Source organism: Notamacropus eugenii, chromosome 2 (assembly GCF_028372415.1).
Source record: "Notamacropus eugenii isolate mMacEug1 chromosome 2, mMacEug1.pri_v2, whole genome shotgun sequence".
Lineage (NCBI taxonomy): Eukaryota > Metazoa > Chordata > Mammalia > Diprotodontia > Macropodidae > Notamacropus > Notamacropus eugenii.
The window spans coordinates 332,904,234-332,923,988 of record NC_092873.1 but is presented as its reverse complement, the minus strand read 5'-3'; the positions used below and the strand labels follow the sequence as shown (position 1 = coordinate 332,923,988).

Genomic DNA, 19,755 nt, shown 5'->3' with positions numbered 1-19,755 from the left:
AGTCAGCAAACGCTGGTTGACATTCATGACTCTAGAGAATGTGGCCAAATACACAGCATTCTGAGGACAAAATTAAAAGAGGGAGGAGCAAGTGCCAGTATATTTGTTTTTCTGCGTGTGATGTTAAGACAGCAAGTAGAAAAGCCATGTGGGAATTAACCTGCCATCTTGCAAAATTGGCCAGAAGAGGGTGGGAGGGAAGATAAAAGTTCAAAATGGTAGAGGGTTAGGATAGGAATCTTAAGGAATTCAATAGAACTTCAAGGACTTTAAAATCAAATAAACCTATTGATGAATATATACAGTGAATCTCCCTACTATCCCTATACTCTAAAAGAAAAAAAACTTCCAGAGCAGCAGGAAACCTTTGTACTCTTATAATTACTTTTATAGTTGCATTAAAAATTTAACATTAAATATCAATACAAACCATAAAACTTACTCAGTTACTACTGATCTTTAAATTAATTAATTTCAATTATAAAGTCCCATAAAGCTGTCACTCCAAGTACCCATCAAAATTGTTGATTCATTCTTATTTACTTTTCCTCATCTATTTGCAGTTACCGTGCCATCCATTCTTCCAGCTGCTTTTTTCACCTTGAATTTTTGCATAAATGTCTTTCCAGATTTCCTTGCATTCTTCAGTCTTAATTGCATTATAGCATTTCATTGCATTAATGTACCACAATTTGTTTAACCATTCCTCTGTCATTGGACATGTAGGCAACTCTATTATTTTACTGATGAGGAAATTGTGACCCAGAATGGGAAACCAAGGCCACCCAGCTAATCAGTGACAAAGTCAGGACTTCAGCCAAATGTTCTTTATCCTGTAGCACACTGAAGTCTACCTAGATACATTAGTATTACAGGGCACATAAACAAGGGACTATAAAGGGACGTCCATGAGTAGGATATAAAGGAAAGATTAATAACCTCTTATTTACTGAAAGGTTCAGAGTACCCTTCCCCACCCTCCAAAGAAAAGGGAGGGGGTGGGGAGAGAATTTAATTCCATGGAGAAGTATAGGAAACTAGGCAGACAGACACTGTAGAAGGAGAGGAGACTCAGCCAAACGTATTGGCTGCATTCAGTGACATTCAGGCAGGGCTCAGTCCTTCAGCCAGAAAATTTTATAATTTTTATAGTGTGTTAAGGGTCGCATTATATCCTCACCACAATCCTGGGAAGGAGGTGCTTTTATTATGCCAATTTTACAGTTGAGGAAATTGAGGTGGGCATAGACTAAGTGACTTTCCAAGAGTCACGAGACTAGTAAATATCTGAGACTAAGGATATGAACTGAGGTCTTCCTGACTCCAGTTCCAATGATATCACCCCCCTTCTTCTAGGAAATTCCTCTCTCAATTCCTCCTCCAGTGCCTCATCATGGTATTGAGGGAACCTAGGTTCTCAAATGCTATTGTAAGCTCTGAGAGATCCTAGTGGCATGGTAATAGACTCTAAAGCCTGCTATCCAAGGACCAACCTAGCCAAGTTTAGACAGACTCGTCATCAGTTCTGCCTCCCACATGATGAATCTTTTGGTCACAGTAGCCTGTAAGCCCTAAAATATTACAGTGACTATATTTCTAACCTGCACTGGCAGAGGAAATGCCTTCAGTAATTGAATCACATGGATCTGAAATAATAAAATTACCAATTGAGCACCCCATACCCTCTCTAGAATGGATTTTTCTGAGGGAAACGCTTCCTAGTATCAGCAGGTCATCTACAAATGCACAAATTATCCTACAGTCTCTAGGAGCTAATGACCTGCAAGCAACAAGGTTCTAAAAACTTACGCTGAACTGGTCTGAGGTTGTTCAAAGGCTTCTTTTGGAATCTTCAGCCCAGGGTTCCGCTTCTTACCTATGGGTAAGAAACCAGGAAAAAAGTTAAGACAGAAAAATAATAGTAATGGGGCATAAGTAGGTATAGAGAATACAAGACAGCACCTATATGAAAACTAGTTAGACCTGCTAATCCCCATGGTTAGAAGGCCACCACCTTTCCTCAATTCAACCTACTGAATTTTTTCACATCTTTCAAAGACCAAATCAAATATCACCCCCTCCAGGAAGCCTTCCCTGATTTTCTCTCCCCCATAACCCACAGCTGACAACCATCTTTCCCTTTCCCATAGACCTGATGTGGTATATAATAGCTCATTATGTGTTCTTTCGTATTTTAGTTATAACATTTTCTATTCCTTCCCCAAACTACACTGTATTTCCCTATGAATGCAGGAAGCTTGTCTTATCTAGGCTAAAGACCTTCCCCAGTGCCTAGCACAGTGTTGTATACACAGCAGGCTCTTACTAAATGTTAGTCTAATTCAATTGGAGTTTTGTCCTCTTCTTATAGCTGCTGTAGACAGGGAGGGCAGGCATGTTAAAAAAAAAAAAACAAAACCCTGGATTTCCAGTGTTTGGAACATGGGATTCTGTATCAGAAAAAGTAGGTTCAAATCCTAGCTGTCCTACTTCCCATCTATGCGATGTTGGGCATTTTACTTTGCTTGCTTATCTGGCCTCAGTTCCCTTCTTCATAAAATGAGAAAGTTGGCCTAGATGCTTAGAGATACCTCTGTGATCTTTATGTTTGTGGGGAACTTTGAATGTGTCCCTTTATGACGTGGGCAAGTCATAAAAACAACTGAAAATTATATGGTACTTTAAAACTGAGAACATGTTTAGTAAACATTGTCTCTTTTAATCACCATGACAGTCCTACAAGATAGGTATTATTAGTATCATTATCCCTAATTTTACAGAAGAAGAAATGGACGCTGAAACAGCCTAAGTAATTTATAGAGTGTCAAACAGTTAAAGGCAGCTAGATGACACAGTAGCTGGAATGCCTGGCCTGGAGTCAGGAAGACTTGAGTTCAAATGTGACCTCTGACATTTATCAGCTGTGTGACCTTGGGCAAATTTGCCTCAGTTTCCTCAACAGTAAAATGAGCTGGAGAAGGAAATGACAAACCACTCCAGTATCCTGGCCAAGAAAACTCCAAATGCGGTCACAGAGTCAGACACAACTGAAACAACTGAAAGACTAAATACAGCTAATAAGCATTAGGGACAGGATGTGAATCTAGTAGGTCTTCCTGATTCCAAATCCAACACTTCATCAACTACAAAAAAGCTCTCTCCTTATCAGCTCCTTTGCCTATAAAACAAGGAGGTTACATTAGAGGATCTCTCTGCTTACTTCTAGCTCAAAATTCTATGATCCTGAGGTTACTTCTCCCATGCATCTTTCTGCACCCGAGTCGCACACCATATTCTGCATTACCTCTTGCTTGTTTCTCCTTCTACCCAAATGAGTCCCTTGGCCTCTACCTTTTGAGTGACAAGTGGCATAAAGAGCTAATATTTCAAAGGTCATAGACAGTGGCTAAGAAAGAAGAAAATAACATTCTGTTGTTGCCATTTTCAACCTCATACAAAGGAAGAGCAAGTCCACTGGAACATGTGGTGTAACAGATCAAGCCAACATGGCAGAGTAAAGAAAAGCAATACAGTGATCTTCTCTCTACAAATTCCCCCTAAAAGATTTAGAAAATGCATCAGACGAAATCCTGATAGGGAAAAAAAAATCATGAGTCCTTAGTCCAGCTCATATCAGCATAGAGAGACAGACATGGAGGTGAGTGGACACTGGGGACAAAGTTGGGCCAAGAGTATACTGTAACAGAGCATTCCAGCACCCAGACAGAGGCTGTATACTAGGGCAAGAGAAAGTCTCAGACCCATATGAGGCATTCCCAGACCCACACCAGGGCATTATGATGGGTGTGAAATGGCAGCTTTAGAGCCCACTGCCCTGTCCCAGGCTATAGATCTAAGATAGAGTGAGAAGAGGATAGTGGCATTCCCAAATAGAGAGTCCCTGGGCAATGCATAGAGAAAGAAGCAAGTTCAGAAACCAGCAGAGTAGCAGCAGTGGTGTGACTCAGACCACAAGTGCAAGGCCAGCCTGTGGAGGAATATATAGGATGAAAAGCCCTGACAAAAGGGGAGTCTACAATTCTGCCTTTTTGATGGAGTCCAGCAGCAATCTATTCTTATACAGACCCAAATCAGTGGAGAACTTACAGAGTTCAGACAAGAGGGGCAAAAATCAGACTTTGCCCTAGATCAGATCACTCTGGGATCACTGAAGATTTGCAGGTCTCCAATCTGTCCCTGAGATCCCACACAACACTCAGTACTCCCAAGAGAGTACCAACAGGACCAGCCCAAACCTTCCTTTCAGAAGTGCTACTGAGAGAAAAAAGGTCAAAAGAAGGAAGAAAATAACAGCACACACACACATACACACACACACACACACACACACACACACACACACACGGTTGGGTTTCATTTCACTCAGCAGTGTCAGACTCTTCATGACCCCATTTGGAGTTTCCTTGGCAGACACCAGTGGTTTGTCATTTACTTTTCCTCCTCATTTTACAGATTAGGAAATTGAGGCAAACAGGGTTAAATGATTTGCCCAGGGTCACACAGCTATTCAGTGTCTGAGATCAGATTTACACTCAGTACTCGGGAAGATGAGACTTCCTGACCCCAGGCTCAGCCCTTAATCCATTGTGCAACCTCACTGCCCAAAAGGAGGAATGAGTCCTGAGCAAAACCAATTCTAAGAATGTACAAAAACATTTATAGTTCTTTTTGAGTTGGCAAAGAATGAGAATTTGAGGAGTTGTTTATAAATTGGAGAATAGATAAACAACTTATGGTATATAAATATCATGGAATACTATTGTCCTAAACCATTATAAGCATAATGACCAACCAAGATTCCAGAGAACAAATGAAATACGTTATCCATCTCTTGATAGAGAGGCAAAAGACTCAGAATGGAAAATGAAATTAAAAAATTTTAGAACATGGCTGATGTGGAAATTTATTATCATTGACTATAAATATGTATGATCAACCAACTTACTATCTGTATGACCTTGGTCATCATTTAACCTCTCTGGCCCTAAGTTTCCTCATCTGTAAAATTGGACTAGATAAATCCTAAGATCCCTTCCAATTCAAAATCTACCATCTTATGATCCCTGTGACTTAAACAAAACACCCTTCCTGGACACCACTCCTCTATTATGTGTTGGCTTCCCTTATTAGAATAAGCTCCTTGAGAACAGGTAATCTCAAGCTCTTTGTATTTTTAGCTAGTGTGCCTGGCATATACTAAGTCATTAATAAATTCTTTTTCACTTATTCATTCATTAAAAAGAGGTGTTACCTATGAAAGGGACTCAAAACTGGGTCTTAGAAAGTTACGTTATTATTTTTATACCTTTTGTTTTAACAGCAAACTCATTTCTGAGTATAATAAATACAAGCCTATAACTGAACCCTCTCTAATTTAAAAAAAAAGGCAAATAGTTAAGAAAAAACAACCAACACAGTTACCACATCTAACAATCTATGTGAGATTCTTCCCTTATAGTCTCTTACTGGGGACTATAATGGTGCATTAGCTATTCTCTGGAATCATACTTGGTTTTCCATTACTCAGAGTCTGGCTTCCTTTTAATGATCTCTTCATTTCCATTGTTATGGTCATTGTGTACATTGTTCTTTGGATTCCGTTTATTTATTTAAAACTTGCCATGATTTTATTTTCAGTTCCCCTCTAACCATTTTTAAATCTCAGTTATACTGTCACATTCATATGCCAAAATTTCTTCAGCCATTCTCCAACTGAGATGTGTACCCACTTTATTTCTAGTTCTTTGTTACTACAAAGAGTGCTGCTCTGTATATTTTATATATGTGAGATTTTTGGTGGGGAGAAGCGGGGAATGTGTCATATACTATTTAAGAAAAGATATGCTACTCTGGGGTGAGGGAGTCTACTGAAGTCTTTTCTCTTTCCCCAATTTAATTTGTGAGCTATCTAAATTCCGGAGTAAAGAGAAAAAGCCACTTACTGGGCAAATGTGTTGATAAACTCTGTCTTACAGAACAATCAGTCCCTTTACTACATCAAATAAATGAAAATTCAGCACAAGGGAACATTCACCAAAGGGCAATCATTTGGCAGACAAACTGAAAGTTATGTACAACCAAAACATCAACAGATTATACAAATGGTAAGAATGACCGACCTCACAATCTTCTTCTTCTCACTTCCCAGCTACGATACCTGCATCCCCCTTTGCCTATTTCACATTCCTTCTTGTCAATCTGTAAACATTTATTAAGATCCTACTATATGTATACACCAGGCACTGTGCCAAGCAGTGGAGATTACAAGATAAAACGCAGTCTCTGTTCTCAAAGAGCTCAACAGTGTAACAGAGGAGATAATATTCAAACAACTATGGACAAACAAGCCAAGAGACAGGAGAATATGGTCATAATTCATCTATAGAGAGAAGGCAAAACGCTGTGTGGCATAATAGAGAGCTGATCTGAGACTCAGGAAGATTAAGCTCAAGTCTTATCTATGACATAATAACTGTGTAACCTCAATGACCTCAGGTTCCTTATCTGTCGAGTGGGGAGATCATCCTGTACTATTTACCTCACAGGACTCTTCCAAGGTACAAAATTGTGTAATATATGTAAAGAGCAATCTGCAAATGTTAAAATATTAAATAAATGTCATCATTAAAACACCTTGAAATTTCCTGATAGCTAAGATTTTGTAACATCTCAACTGTGGCAGCCAATGCAGACCAACCTAGGCTTATTTAAAAAGGAAAAAATGCAAACAAAGCCAGCAGAGCACTAATAACCAACCCCACATCATTCACTAATTAGCTAATTGTTCTATCCCCTAGCTTAAGAAACCTGAAATAGCAACAGCTTTAATGGGGTTTGAGAGCTGCCAAAGGACTGAGAGAAGGGAATCCAACAAAAATCATTCTTTTTTCACTCCAGAGATCACACTGTGCCTCAGAAGGTGGTAATGAACAATCAATTAACAAGTACGTACATATTGCATCCCTGTTATTCTCCAGGCATTGTACTAAGTGTTGGGCATGCAAATTCAGAGTCCCAGCTCTCAAGCAGTCTATGGTCTAGCCAGAGAAAAAAACATGTATGTATATAGGTAGATGCAAAATAAATACAGGATAATACTAGAGAGAAGATACCAGCAGCATAAGCAAGAAGCATCAGGAAAGGCTTCGGGTAGGAGAAGTTCTGGGACAATACCCACAGTTAGAGTATGTGATATGGATGATGATCCTGCATCACAGATGGAGCAGGAGCAGTCAGACGGGTAGAAAAACTCAAGCAAGAATAATGTCACACACACACACACACAAACACACACACATACACACACACAATCACGGAAGAAAGAGACTACAGGAAGAAAGAGATGGTCAACATACCACAGACTTCACAGAGATAGAGACAAATGAGTTTTGAGGAAAAAATCCATCATATTTGACAACTGGTAAATTTGAAGTTCAACAGTGTCAGTTGATTGAGGAGTTTGGAAGTCAGATTCCAAGGTCTGAGAAGTGAGCAGGAAGGAAGTAGAGGCACTGGGAGTAGATAGTTTTTTGTGGTGATGCTGTTGTTTTACAATCGGCTGTCAATGTGAGAAGAGATATAGGATGATAGCTTGACGTGGTGGTAGGGTCAAGTGATTTTTTTTTCCAAGAATGAGGGAGATGTGGACATATTTGTGGCTACGAGATAGCAGATAGAAACTGAAGATTTGATAAAGACAGGGGATCAATCTGTTAGAACAGATTCTACCTATTCAGCTCTTGCTTTCATACTTGGAAACCCCTATGTCAAGTTAAATGCTTGCTATAAACTAATCTCTGAGAATCTACTCCCACCTCTTCCATCCTCCTAGTATTTCTTGACATAACTGTTTTCTTCCTTACTTCCATCGCTGAAAGAAACACTTCTTATAAGGAAGAAAAATAATAAGTTGTCCAACTTCCAGCTAAGTTGATTTCAAAGCAATCTGTTCACTCCAGGATGACTGCCAACAACTGATTCCTAGCATTTAGTGTTGGATTTAAAGATACACGTGCATGTGCTTGTGTGCGCGCAGGCACACACACACACACACACACACACACACACAGAGCATAGTACATGGAAGAGAATAGTATCTATTAGGTGCCAAGTGACCAAAATGTGCCATTTCCTATCTTCTTTCTCTAACCCTTTTCATGCCGTGTAAGAAACAAAAGGTGAAAAATTCAGGAGCTAAGCTAGTATCACATGCCCTCTCTGTACAAATATGTTGTATCATGTGCCTTTCTACTTATGAAGATGATGGCAAGCCTCTTTAAAAGGATGAATTCTGGACTTTTCAGTAAGTCAACCCTATTTTCCGTTAAAAATTACACAATATGGCTATTTGTTAGGTTTCTCCACAGAGCCATAAATATAGCAGGGTGTAAATTCAAAATATGAAATAATTTTGGTCCTTCCATTTTGTTACATGTGCCATGGTCACACATCTGTGTTTCTATTGATTTGAGACTAATTCAGAACATCTGACCTTGACCAGATGAAACCAGGGTCCCCCATCTTTTCACTGTTGGTTCAGTGTTAGAATGATGCCATAGATATGTGATATGGGTGGTACTTTCTTTTATTGTGCCTTTAATTCTGTAGTTTTTAAAGAACAAATTATACTTAGGGAAGAAAACACTCAATTTTTTAAAAAGTGTACATCAAGGACAATTAAAGCTATTTCAATTTTTACTGGTGTGTGGAAGTCAAACATGTCAAGGATCATTCAAACTCAGAACAGGATTAGCTTCTCCGAGGCACAAAGTGAGATTAAAAAATGAAAAATATCACCAAGAATTTATATATTAGTATCAGTTTCCCTAAAATTAACTGGCAATCATATGGGACAAAAAAATTGCTGGGTTGGGCAGCAGTGAAAATGTACTCAGTATGGATGTTCAATAATATTCTCCTTCAAGTTATGCCCTAGGGTCTGAGAAGACAAGAAACCAGGAGCCATGAAGAGTGGTAACTAATGAGTCAGTAATGGAACTCAAAATTCCAAAGAAAAATCTATCAGATTATCTCTTGAATTTCTATACTTCTAGGGAACACTCTAGGGATCTAGAACATAAACTTGGGAACTCTTGTCCAGAAATCCCAAACTTTCCTAGGGACATTCCCCAGGGAAAAGAAACAAGATTTTAATCAAGAAAAAGGGGAATATTTAGATAAGGGTGCAAGATAGGTATCATCCAATGCTTTCTTATTAGATATTCATGTAGTTCCTAACTGTTCATACAAATCACAAAAGATGACAAGTAGTTCACAGCTCAAACGATGGATGCATTCTAAATACATAATAATGCTTCAGTAATCTAAAAATGCTAGGAGTTTTTTTTTTTACTTTAGATTATGAATTTTCAACTTCTAGGAATATGTGGAAACACCAAGACATAAAATATGAGCTGACATTTCCCTTCAACCTCCAATTTTGCCAAAATTCTTGTCATTTCTCCACACAAAACAAAAATGATAATGAATACAGTATAGATTGAGGCAAAGGAGTTGTCTAAGCTTTGGGATGATAGTTTCTCCTCTAGCCTTAAAATATTACAAAACAAGTAATTATTAACAAAATAATAGACTATTCCATGAGTTTTTGGAAGAAAAGGACTTGCTGAGCATAGCACCAAATTAGTATATTTTAGATTATGGCTTCCAACACTTTTTACATGGCACAGACCCTGTTGGCAATCAGGTGAAACCAATGACCCCAAATCAGACACTGTTTTTAAAATAATTGAAAGAAGTCTTACAATTCAATTAGAGGTCAATAAAAATTAAAATACATTTTCCCACCTAAGTTCATGTGTCACCTAAAATCTATGTATGAATCCTTTTTCTGTCCGTGCATCCCAAGTTAAGAACATCTGGTTATAATGAAGATGATGATGAGCCCAAAAGACTAGATGTGAATGCTTTTTGTTGCCTGTTGCATTTACTTGCAACAAATTTAATTCAACAACCATTTATAGAGAGGTAGCATAAGTTAGCATGTGAGTCTCGGATTCAATGTCTGCCGCTGATACCAATTAACCTAAATAATTCTGATACCTATTCTGGACAAAGCAGTAAAACTTTCAGTGTCCCTAAATAACTATCCAAAACTATAAGTTAAAGACGGGTTGCTGATCTACATTACTAGAGAGGAGTGTCATACTTTAGTTCCCTACATTTATGACATCCTAGGTAAAAAACAAAAAGGCATAAGGACTGGACCTGTGATTTTATCAGTATAGAGAACTCTTAGCTAAGCCATCTTCTTCTGCCAGTTAGGGCCAGGACCATCTCTGCAACTGGAGAATGAACCAGAGAGTAGTAGTTCCCATTTAGTGGTGCACCGAAGGGTTCTCAATAAAAAATTTTCTTATGGCACATAAAGCAGCAAATAATTGTAGAATATTATGAATAGTATGTTACATGATCCTCAGAGTTCACATTTGTTCTCTTGTTGAAAAGGGTTTGAGGAACAAAAAAAAAAAAAATGCTGAGAATCATTCACCTAGAGCCCTGGGAGGTTAAGTAACTTGCCCAGGTCATGTGGGCTTGTATATACCAGAGATACTTGCTTAAAGCAAAGTTTTCTTGGTTTCAAGGACATTACAGCCCAGTGAAGGGAAAAAAAAAAAACACTCATTAAATGCCTGCTGTATTCATGGCATTGTACTAGATGCTGGGGATACAAAGACAAAAACAAAACTGTCCCTATCCTTGTGGAGTTTGTATTTTATTAAGATAAAAACTTCAAAGAGGTACTTTCTTAAGTACCTAAAGTACCTCAGGGGTACTCTGGCTTCCCAAAAGGCATTTGATTTGTTTAGCTAGTGTAGAAACTAAAACTGAATTTTCTGTATTAGCCTGATTCATTTAATCCCCACCCCCTGCCCAATCCCCACCAATCTCTGCAGCCAAGACACTTATGATGTCTAAGAAGGACTCTCATGGATTTTTTTCCTAGATACTGAGACAGATCAGATAAAAGACCTGGCAATCTGGCACAAATGCTCCATTTTACAGATGAGGAAACTGAGACTCACAGAAGTTGAATGATTTGCATGAACTTCATAATGAACAAAAATCTTTTACAACAGACTCTAGAGAAATGGTTAAACTCTTTTGGTGGTCTTGGGATATTGCATGGAATAAATGAACTACTAGCTGAGGTTTAGATATATTTTACTACATAGATATTGTTGTCATAAAATTTTTTAAAATTAGATTCAACATATACTGGGAATTTCAGCAGTACAAACACTTAACTGGAACACCAAGCTTCCTTCTGGAGATTTAATGCCCAAATTATTATTTTGTTTTTTACTAAAACAAGAGTTTATTTGCAAGTACAGCCTGAAATTCACCCTGTGTCAAGTCAAGTTGAAAATAGAAATATTAACATTTTACATTTGCTCTCAGATTTCCAAAATTTGTTGAGGAGTTTTTCTCAAGGTTTAGTAATAGCATGCCTCTATGGTAGCTAAGGAAGTAGACAGAGATAGGGATTGTACCTGTGATTTCCCTGCTAGAAGGGAAATCTCCCTTCTAAGGGAGACTTCTTCTCTCCACCTTCTCTCCAATTTATAATCTGATAATTATCTGGGGCATGAGAGATGAAGTGATTTGCCTAGAATCATGTAGCCAGTATTTGTTAGAGGAAGCATTTGAACCCAGGACTTCCTATCTAAATACTATGCCATACTATATAAAGGAATAGAAATGCTACCAGAATTTCACAGACTGAGAAACTGAAGCACAGAGAATACAAACGCTTTGTCCTAGGTGATACATCAACTTGATGGTACAACCAAGAGGAGCAGTTAGGTGGTGCAGTGGATAGAGCACCAGTGCAGGAGTCAGGAGGACCTGAGATCAAATCTCACCTCAGACACTTGACACTCACTAGCTGTGTGACCTTGGGCAAGTCACTTAACCCCAATTGCCTCATCCTGCGTCATCGCCAGTCATTCTGATGAATATCTGGTCACTGGATTTAGATGGCTCTGGAGGAGAAGTGAGGCTGGTGACCTGCACAGCCCTCTCTCGCTCAAACAAAGCCAAGTGCAAGTCACGTCATTATTTCTCTGATGGCATGGTCTTCTTCAGCAACATACAACCAGGAATGGAAGGGAAAAGCATACTTCCCTTTTCCTGTCAGCATATTGACCAAAAGACATTAAATAGTTATGAGACCCTGTGCAAGTCACTTAACCGCTTTCTGCCTCAGCTTCCTCAACTATAAAATGGGGATAATAACAGCACCTACTTCCCAGGGTTGTTTTGAGGATCAAGTGTGCTATTTGTAAAGCACTTTGCACAATGCTTGGTATGCAGTAAGCATTTAATAAGTGCTTGTTTCTTTCCTTCCTTCCTTCTCCCCATTTCGAGTCTTCTCCACATTAAAACTTCCCAGCTTCTTTAACTAATGTTCATGTCACAACAAAAAAAAGAAAAGAAACAATGAAGTAGAGTGGGACTATCACTTCCTCTTTGATTCTTCAAATATGTCTCTCAATACAGCATTACCTTTTTTAGTTGTAACATGGCAATATTCATAGAATCATAGCCTTAGAACAGCAAAGGACTTTAGACTTTCTAGTTCAACAACTTCATTTTAGATGAGTAAAGTAAGGCCCAAGATCCCATATGTAATGTAAGAACTGAGATTTGAACTCACATCCTCTTACTGTAGAACATATCACATCATATTGAGTTTGCAGTCCACAAGAGTTCCTCTGATCTTTTTCAGGTAAATTACTATCTAGCTACATATTTTCTATCTTGTATTAGTAAAAGTGACTTTGTGAACCTAAAATAAATTTTTAAACCTAATTTACATTAACTCTATTAACTTGTTTATCTGATTTTGTCTCGTTGAGATCTTTTTAGATCATGGCATTATTATATAAAATTTTAGCTATGCCCTAGGACATACGTGATACAGTAAATACAGTGCCCAGCCTGGAGTCAGGAAGACCTGAGTTCAAATCTGGCTTCAAATCATATAAGCTGTGTGACCCTGGGCAAGTCACTTAACCCTGTTTGCCTCAGTTTCCTCATCTATAAAAGAAACTGGAGAAGGAAATGGCAAAACCACTCCAGTATCTTTGCCAAGAAAACCCTAAATGGGGTCACAAAGAGTTGGACATGACTGAAAATGGTTGAACAAACAATAATTCCACCACCAATTTTGTGTCATTTGAAAACCTGCAAAGCATACAATTTATGTTTCCAATTCTTAAACACCACAGAGTTAAAGACCAATCCCTGGGCCACTCTACCTCGATGCCTGCTCTTTGGATCTATTCATTCAAGTATTTTCAAGGAAGCAAGATTGTGCTGTGGAACATGGGTTTGATCTCCATGTCTACTCCTTGCTACCTGTGTGAACCTGCATAAGTGGCAACTTCTCTAGTTCTGGGTTTCCTCATCTATAAATCATGAGGGAATTGGATTGCTGGTTACTTCTAACTGTAAGGCTATGAACTATGATATCCAGAATTACTCTTTTTTCTAGCCCATAGCACTCTGTCTTGTCTGTAAGGAAAGAACGAAAGGATACTGGACTATGAGTCAGAAGATGTGAGCTGATATTCTCACCCTGTGTACCTCCCAGCTGATGATGCCAAGTCAGTTACATAATAGAGGCAAAAGAACTAAGCATTCACTCGCAATACCTCCTGTCATGCATGTGCTCTGGCTTTTTGCTACAACGGGACACTTCATCCCTTCCTCTATCAATTTTTTAAAATAATAAACATCAATGAACATGAACATTTCCACATAAGAAGAAGAACAGAAAAAAGATATCATGTGAAATTGTGAATCTCTTTTAGGTACAGAATTTCCTTTTTTTTAACGTATATACTAGATTTTACACTGTAGTTCCAACAGTTTCCAGCTTGTCTGTGCCTTCTTTTTTCACTTTTTTTTGCTCTCTTCTGTGTATCCTTTAATGTTTAATTGATAGTTCTTTTTGTTTTTTTAATCACTACCACATATCTAAAAATGATCCCCTACAACTTTCTTCCCCACAAAAGAAGCCTTCAAAGTGACACTTTGCAGCCTCTGTTCATCTTCAGCCTACTCTACATGCTAATACCTCAACATTCTAGTACCCCACACACCCTTCCCGCACATATATTTCTACTTTACTTGGAACAGGTAATTAAGGAGTTCTGTTTCCTAGAAAGAACAAGAATGCTACAGTAAATAATTATTACCAGTCACAAGGACTAAATAGGCTGGAAAAACCTATGGAGAGTGAGGTGACCTCTTCAACTATCCTCCTAAAATAGAAGGAAGAAATTTGTCCAGACAAAGCTTTCAGTGGTTTGGCTAGAGAATAAAGTCAAAACTCCATAGTATTCAAAGCCCTCTAAAGCTTGTCTCCCACCTATAATTCTTGTCCTATTTGATGTCACTCTCCTAAGCAAATCAACCACACTGGATTATTTCCCATTCTTCAGATATACTCTGTATTTTACCTCCTCCTCCTCCACCTCTTTGCTCATCCCATTCATCCTGCACAGAACGTTGTTCTCCATGATCCTTGCCTATCATAAACCTACATATCTATTAGGGTTTACTTTAATGGCCATGCCTCCATGTAGCCTTCTCTGCTTACCCCAGATAGAAGTCACCTCTCCCTACCTCCCTTCCTCTTGACATGATTTCTTCATTCTCATGACACTTTGCACACATTTCTTACCTAGCCTTAATCACTGAATGGACATTGCCTAAGAAAAACTGAGACCTGTAACAGACCTTAGATTAAAAAGCCCAAAGTCTTCCACTGCATCAGGGCCATCTCTAGTCATCCTGACCTATATCTTGCCACTGACCCAGATGGTTCTGGAGAAGAAAGTGAGGCTGGTGACTTGCCACAGTCCTGCCTCACTTAAATCCAATTCACCTGCAAATCATGACATTACTTCCTTGCTGTCACTGATTCTCTTCTAGGATGAATGACAAACAACAAACAATGTCTCCTTTAGTGAAAGAGAAAATATTGCAAGCAGCTAGAAAGAAACAATTCAAGTATTGTGGAAATACAATCAGGATAGCACAAGATCTGGCACCCTCTACATTGAGGGATAGAAGGGAATGGAATAGGATATTCCAGAAGTCAAAGGAACTAGGACTGAAACCAAGAATCACCTACCCAGCAAAACTGAGTATAATACTTCAGGAGAAAAAAATGGTCTTTCAATGAAATAGAAGACTTTCAAATTTTCCTGATGAAAAGACCAGAGCTGGAAAGAAAATTTGACTTTCTAACATAAGAATGAAGAGAACCATGAAAAGGTGAACAGCAAAGAGAAGTCATAAGGGACTTACTAAAGTTGAACTGTTTACATTCCTACATGGAAAGACAATATTTGTAACTCTTGAAACATTTCAGTATCTGGGTACTGGGTGGGAGTACACACACACACACATGCACACACGCACACATACATAGAGACAGAGTGCACAGAGTGAATTGAAGAGGATGGGATCATATCTTAAAAAAAAATGAAATCAAGCAGTGAGAGAGAAATATTGGGAGGGGAAAGGGAGAAGTTATATGGGATAAATTATCTCTCATAAAAGAGGCAAGCAAAAGACTTATTAGTGGTGGGATAAAGAGGGGAAGCAAGAGAAAAACATGAGGTCTACTCTCATCACATTCCACTAAAGGAAAGAATATAATGCACACTCATTTTGATAGGAAAACCTATCTCATAATACAGGAGAGTGGGGGACAGGGGCACAAGCAGGGTGGGGGGGAGAATGGAGGGGAGGGCATGGGGAGGAGAATGCAATACGAGGTCAACACTCATGGGGAGGGAAAGGACCATAAGAAAAAAGAAGTAAAGGGGGACAGGATAGGATGGAAGGAAATATAGTTAGTCCTATACAACACAACTAGTATGGAAATCATTTGCAAAACTAAACAGATATGGCCTATATTGAATTGCCTGTCTTCCAAGGGGAAGGGGTGGAGAGGGAGGGAGCTAAAGAAGTTGGAACTCAAAGTGTTAGGACCAAATGTAATGTTCTTACCACTGGGTAACAAGAAATACAGGTTAAGGGGTCAAGAAAGCTATCTGGCCCTACAGGACAAAAGAGAAGACGGAGACAAGGGCAGGGAGGGAGGATAGAGGAGAGAGCAGATAGGTCACAGGGGCAATTAGAAAGCTCGGGTTTGGGGGGGGGAGGGGATAAAAGGGGAGAAAATTTGTAACCCAAAATTGTGTGAAAATAAATGTTAAAAGTTAAATAAAAAAAAATGTCTCCTTTAAAAATCAGAGAGGTAAAAGGACTAAAGTACTCTACCCTGGGTTATCAGAAAAAAATGAAGTATTCTTTGAAAAAAATAGAGGAAGTAATTCAGAGGGAAGAAAGAATCCAAAGAAACATTAAAAAAAAAAAAAACCCACTTCAAGAAATTAAAAGATGAAAGAATGGGGGGGGAGGGGAAAGAGACAGAGAAATGTGAACTAGACAATAATTCAATTAGATGGGTATGAATCTGCTAGTCCAGATTCAAAGGGTAGTTGTTAATGAATGGTTCAATAACATCTTAGCCAAAAGTATTCAGTGGAATGGCCCAGAGATCTGTGCTTGGACCTGTGATGTTTAATATTTTGTCAATGACTTGAATATAGGCATTAGCTGCAAACTCAGCATTTGATAAAACTGGAAGTTATGGGGAAATGATCCAAAAAGATATTGATAGGCTGGAGCATTGGGCTGAATCTAACAAGATGAAATTAAATAGGGATAGTTGTACAGTCTTAACCATGGTTTCAAAAACTCAATTTCACAAGTATAGAATGAGGGAGGTAGTTGTCTGAAAAAGACCTAGGGGTTTCAGTGGACTTTAATCTTAAATTTAATCTCAAGATAAGTCAGAAATGGTGGGTATCCAAAAAGGTTGTGATCTTCAGTTGCATTAGGAGAAGCACAGATAGCTTCCAGAAATGGGGGGTAAATCATCCCTCTCTACTCTACCCAGCTTATTTGGAGTATTATGTTCAGTTCTGGGTACTCTGTTTAGGAAGGACATTGATAAACTGGAGAGTGTTCGCAGGACGGTAAGCAGTATAATTATGGACCTCGAGTCCGTGTTACAGGTCAACTGGCTGAAAGAACTGAGGATGTTTAGGCTGAAAAAGAGAAAAGTCAGGGGACACAATAATTGTACTCAAATACTGTGATGTAGAAGAGGGATTAGATGTGTTTGGTTTGGTTTAAGAGAACAGAACCAGAAGCAATGGGTGGAAGTGCCCCCCCCCCTCCGAAAATAGACTTGATGTTAGAAAAAATATCTTAACAATTAGAGTTGGTCAAAATTGGTAAGGGCTGTTTGGAAAGTAGTGAAGCCCTTTAAGCAGAGGCCAAACTATTGCTGAGTATAAGCAAGACTTCCCTTTCAGATATGGGTTGGAAAAGATATCCACTGCGATTCCTTCCAACTCTAAAATTCTGTGACTTAACAAAAAGAAAGAAGTAGGCTATATTCTAGCCTATCCTTATCTGACCATCCTATGTTCAGCAGTGGGCAAGATATCTCAAAAAGGGCATTGATGAGCTGAAGTCCCTCCATAAGTATATCTAGAATGATTAGGGCACTAGAAATGATGCCATACATGGATCAGTTGAAGTAATTGACAGTGTTTACCTATGAAAAGAGTCAACTTGGTAGGGAGATGGAAAGACCATCTTGTACAAGAGAGATTTGATTCATTTGACTGGACCCCAGAAAGAACTATCACTTAACTTCTCTGGGTCTTAGTTTTCTCATCTGTAAAACATGCACCTTGGCAGAGTGGACTAAGGAATCTTTAAGTTCTCTTTTAACTGAAATATTCTATAGTATTTTCTTTGGGCTATCTCCCATACCCAAAATCCTACCCACATTGGATCCTCAACTACCTCAAGTTCAAGGGACTTTGTGAGTCTGTACTCCTACAATTACAACTCATAAGTTTCCATCATCAGTGTAATAACTTTTTCTCTAGTCAAAGTCAATCAGATGACAGTTCAAGCCAAGTGCATTTTCTAAAATGCCACAGGAACCATTACTCCCATAATCCTATGACAAATATAGCATCAATGAAAAGAGTGGACATTCACTGTATCTAGTCTACCAGCCTCATTTTATAGAGGAAGAAAGGTCCAGTGACTTGACTTGTCCATTGTCATACTGCTAGAAAGTGTAATAAATAGGATCTGAATCTTAATCTTTCTGACTCTATGTGTAGCACTATGTCATACAGAGGGAATCTGTGTGGTCCAGGCAACTTACACCCTTAGAGCTGCAAAGTGCCTTTGATATCGCATCATGATGTCCTCATGAAATAATGCAGCATCTCTGCTATGAAATCCATTCCATTGGGCTCCCTACACATGCTCCTGAACTAGGCAAGTAGCTCCAGAACCTGAATAAGCTCTCTATAATCTCAAGCTTTGGGTTCAGCACCAATTCTGGCCTAAGAAACTTTCGAACTCTTTCAAAAAATACTAGGACCCATATTTTGGTGCCAATAGGTCAAGCAGCAAGCATTTATTAAGAACTTATCATGTACTTTAATAACCTTGAATATATAAAGACAATAATAAAACAGTACCTGCCCTGAAGAAGCTTACAATATAGTGGGGAGACACAGGATATGTGTAAAATATATACACATACTTAATACACATGGAAAATAGAAACAAGGTAATTTGGTTAGAGAAGGCATTAGAGAGGGGAAAGTAGGAGAGATGGCATGTCTTTCACATCTTTATGTCTGGAATGATTAAGCTGAGTCATGAAGGAAATCAGGGACTCTTAGTGGCTTTAGGAAGGAAATGCACTCCAGGAATGTCAATGCAAGGCACAGATGTGGGCAACAGTGTTGTTTATGAAGGAGGATGTTTAGGACGGACCACAGTGTACATGAAGGGGAGTAACGTATAATGAGACTAGAAAGGTAGATGGAACTTTAAATGCTAAACAGAGAGATTATATTTGCTACTTTAAATAATAAACATGTTTATTGAGCAGAGAAATGACATGGCCAGGTCTGAAATTTGGGAAAAACACTTTGGCAGTTTTGTAGAGAATCGATTAGGAGACTTATGGCAAAGGGGAGGCCATTAGGAGGCTACTGTAACACTCCAGGCAAGAGGAAATGAGGGCCTTATCCAGGGGAGGGACCATGGCATCCAAGAGAAAAAGACAAATGCAAGAGATGCTGTAGAGAAAAAAAAATGTCAAGATTTGGCCATCTATGAAAGGGCTTAGGAAGAGTGAGGAGGTAAGGATGACATCAAGGAAAGAAAACTAAGTAGTGAGAAAGATGGTAGTAACCTGGTCAGAAACAAGGAATTTAGGAAGAGGGCTGAGTTCGGGGGTGCAAGAAGTGGAAAGATGAGCTATCTTTTGAACAAATGAATTTTGAGGTGCTTATGGAACCAGCAGTATACTCAACTTTAGGCAGGACCCCCCTTCCAGGCACCAGATTTTCCATTTCTATCAAATACTTAACTCCACAGGGGCACTCTGGAACTGACCTCTAATAAGCTCAGCATCTCTTATGGCCATGTGCTTTTGCTAAAAGACAGTCCTGCTAATGGGGATGGAGAAAGAGAGAGAGAGATTATCTCTTCTCCCAACCTAGCTACACTCTTCCAGAGGTACAAAGCAAAACAAAGAGCTGAGTCCTTCCCCAGGAGCTGATTATCTTCTCACCATCTCTG

At 38.8% G+C, this 19,755-nt stretch overlaps 1 protein-coding gene across 4 annotated transcripts in view; it reads right to left on the bottom strand.

The window, feature by feature from the left end:
• Window positions 1-19,755, bottom strand: part of MAP2K6 (mitogen-activated protein kinase kinase 6) — a 171,314-nt gene that overhangs the window by 76,312 nt on the left and 75,247 nt on the right. For 3 of the 4 annotated variants that reach the window (XR_011975048.1, XR_011975047.1, XM_072645538.1), the window contains exon 2: window positions 1,810-1,876. Coding sequence is in view for 2 of the 4 variants with exons in the window: in XM_072645538.1 (XP_072501639.1) it covers window positions 1,810-1,876 (67 nt within the window). In the remaining 2 variants the exon portion in view is untranslated. The other variant, XM_072645539.1, reaches the window with a different exon arrangement.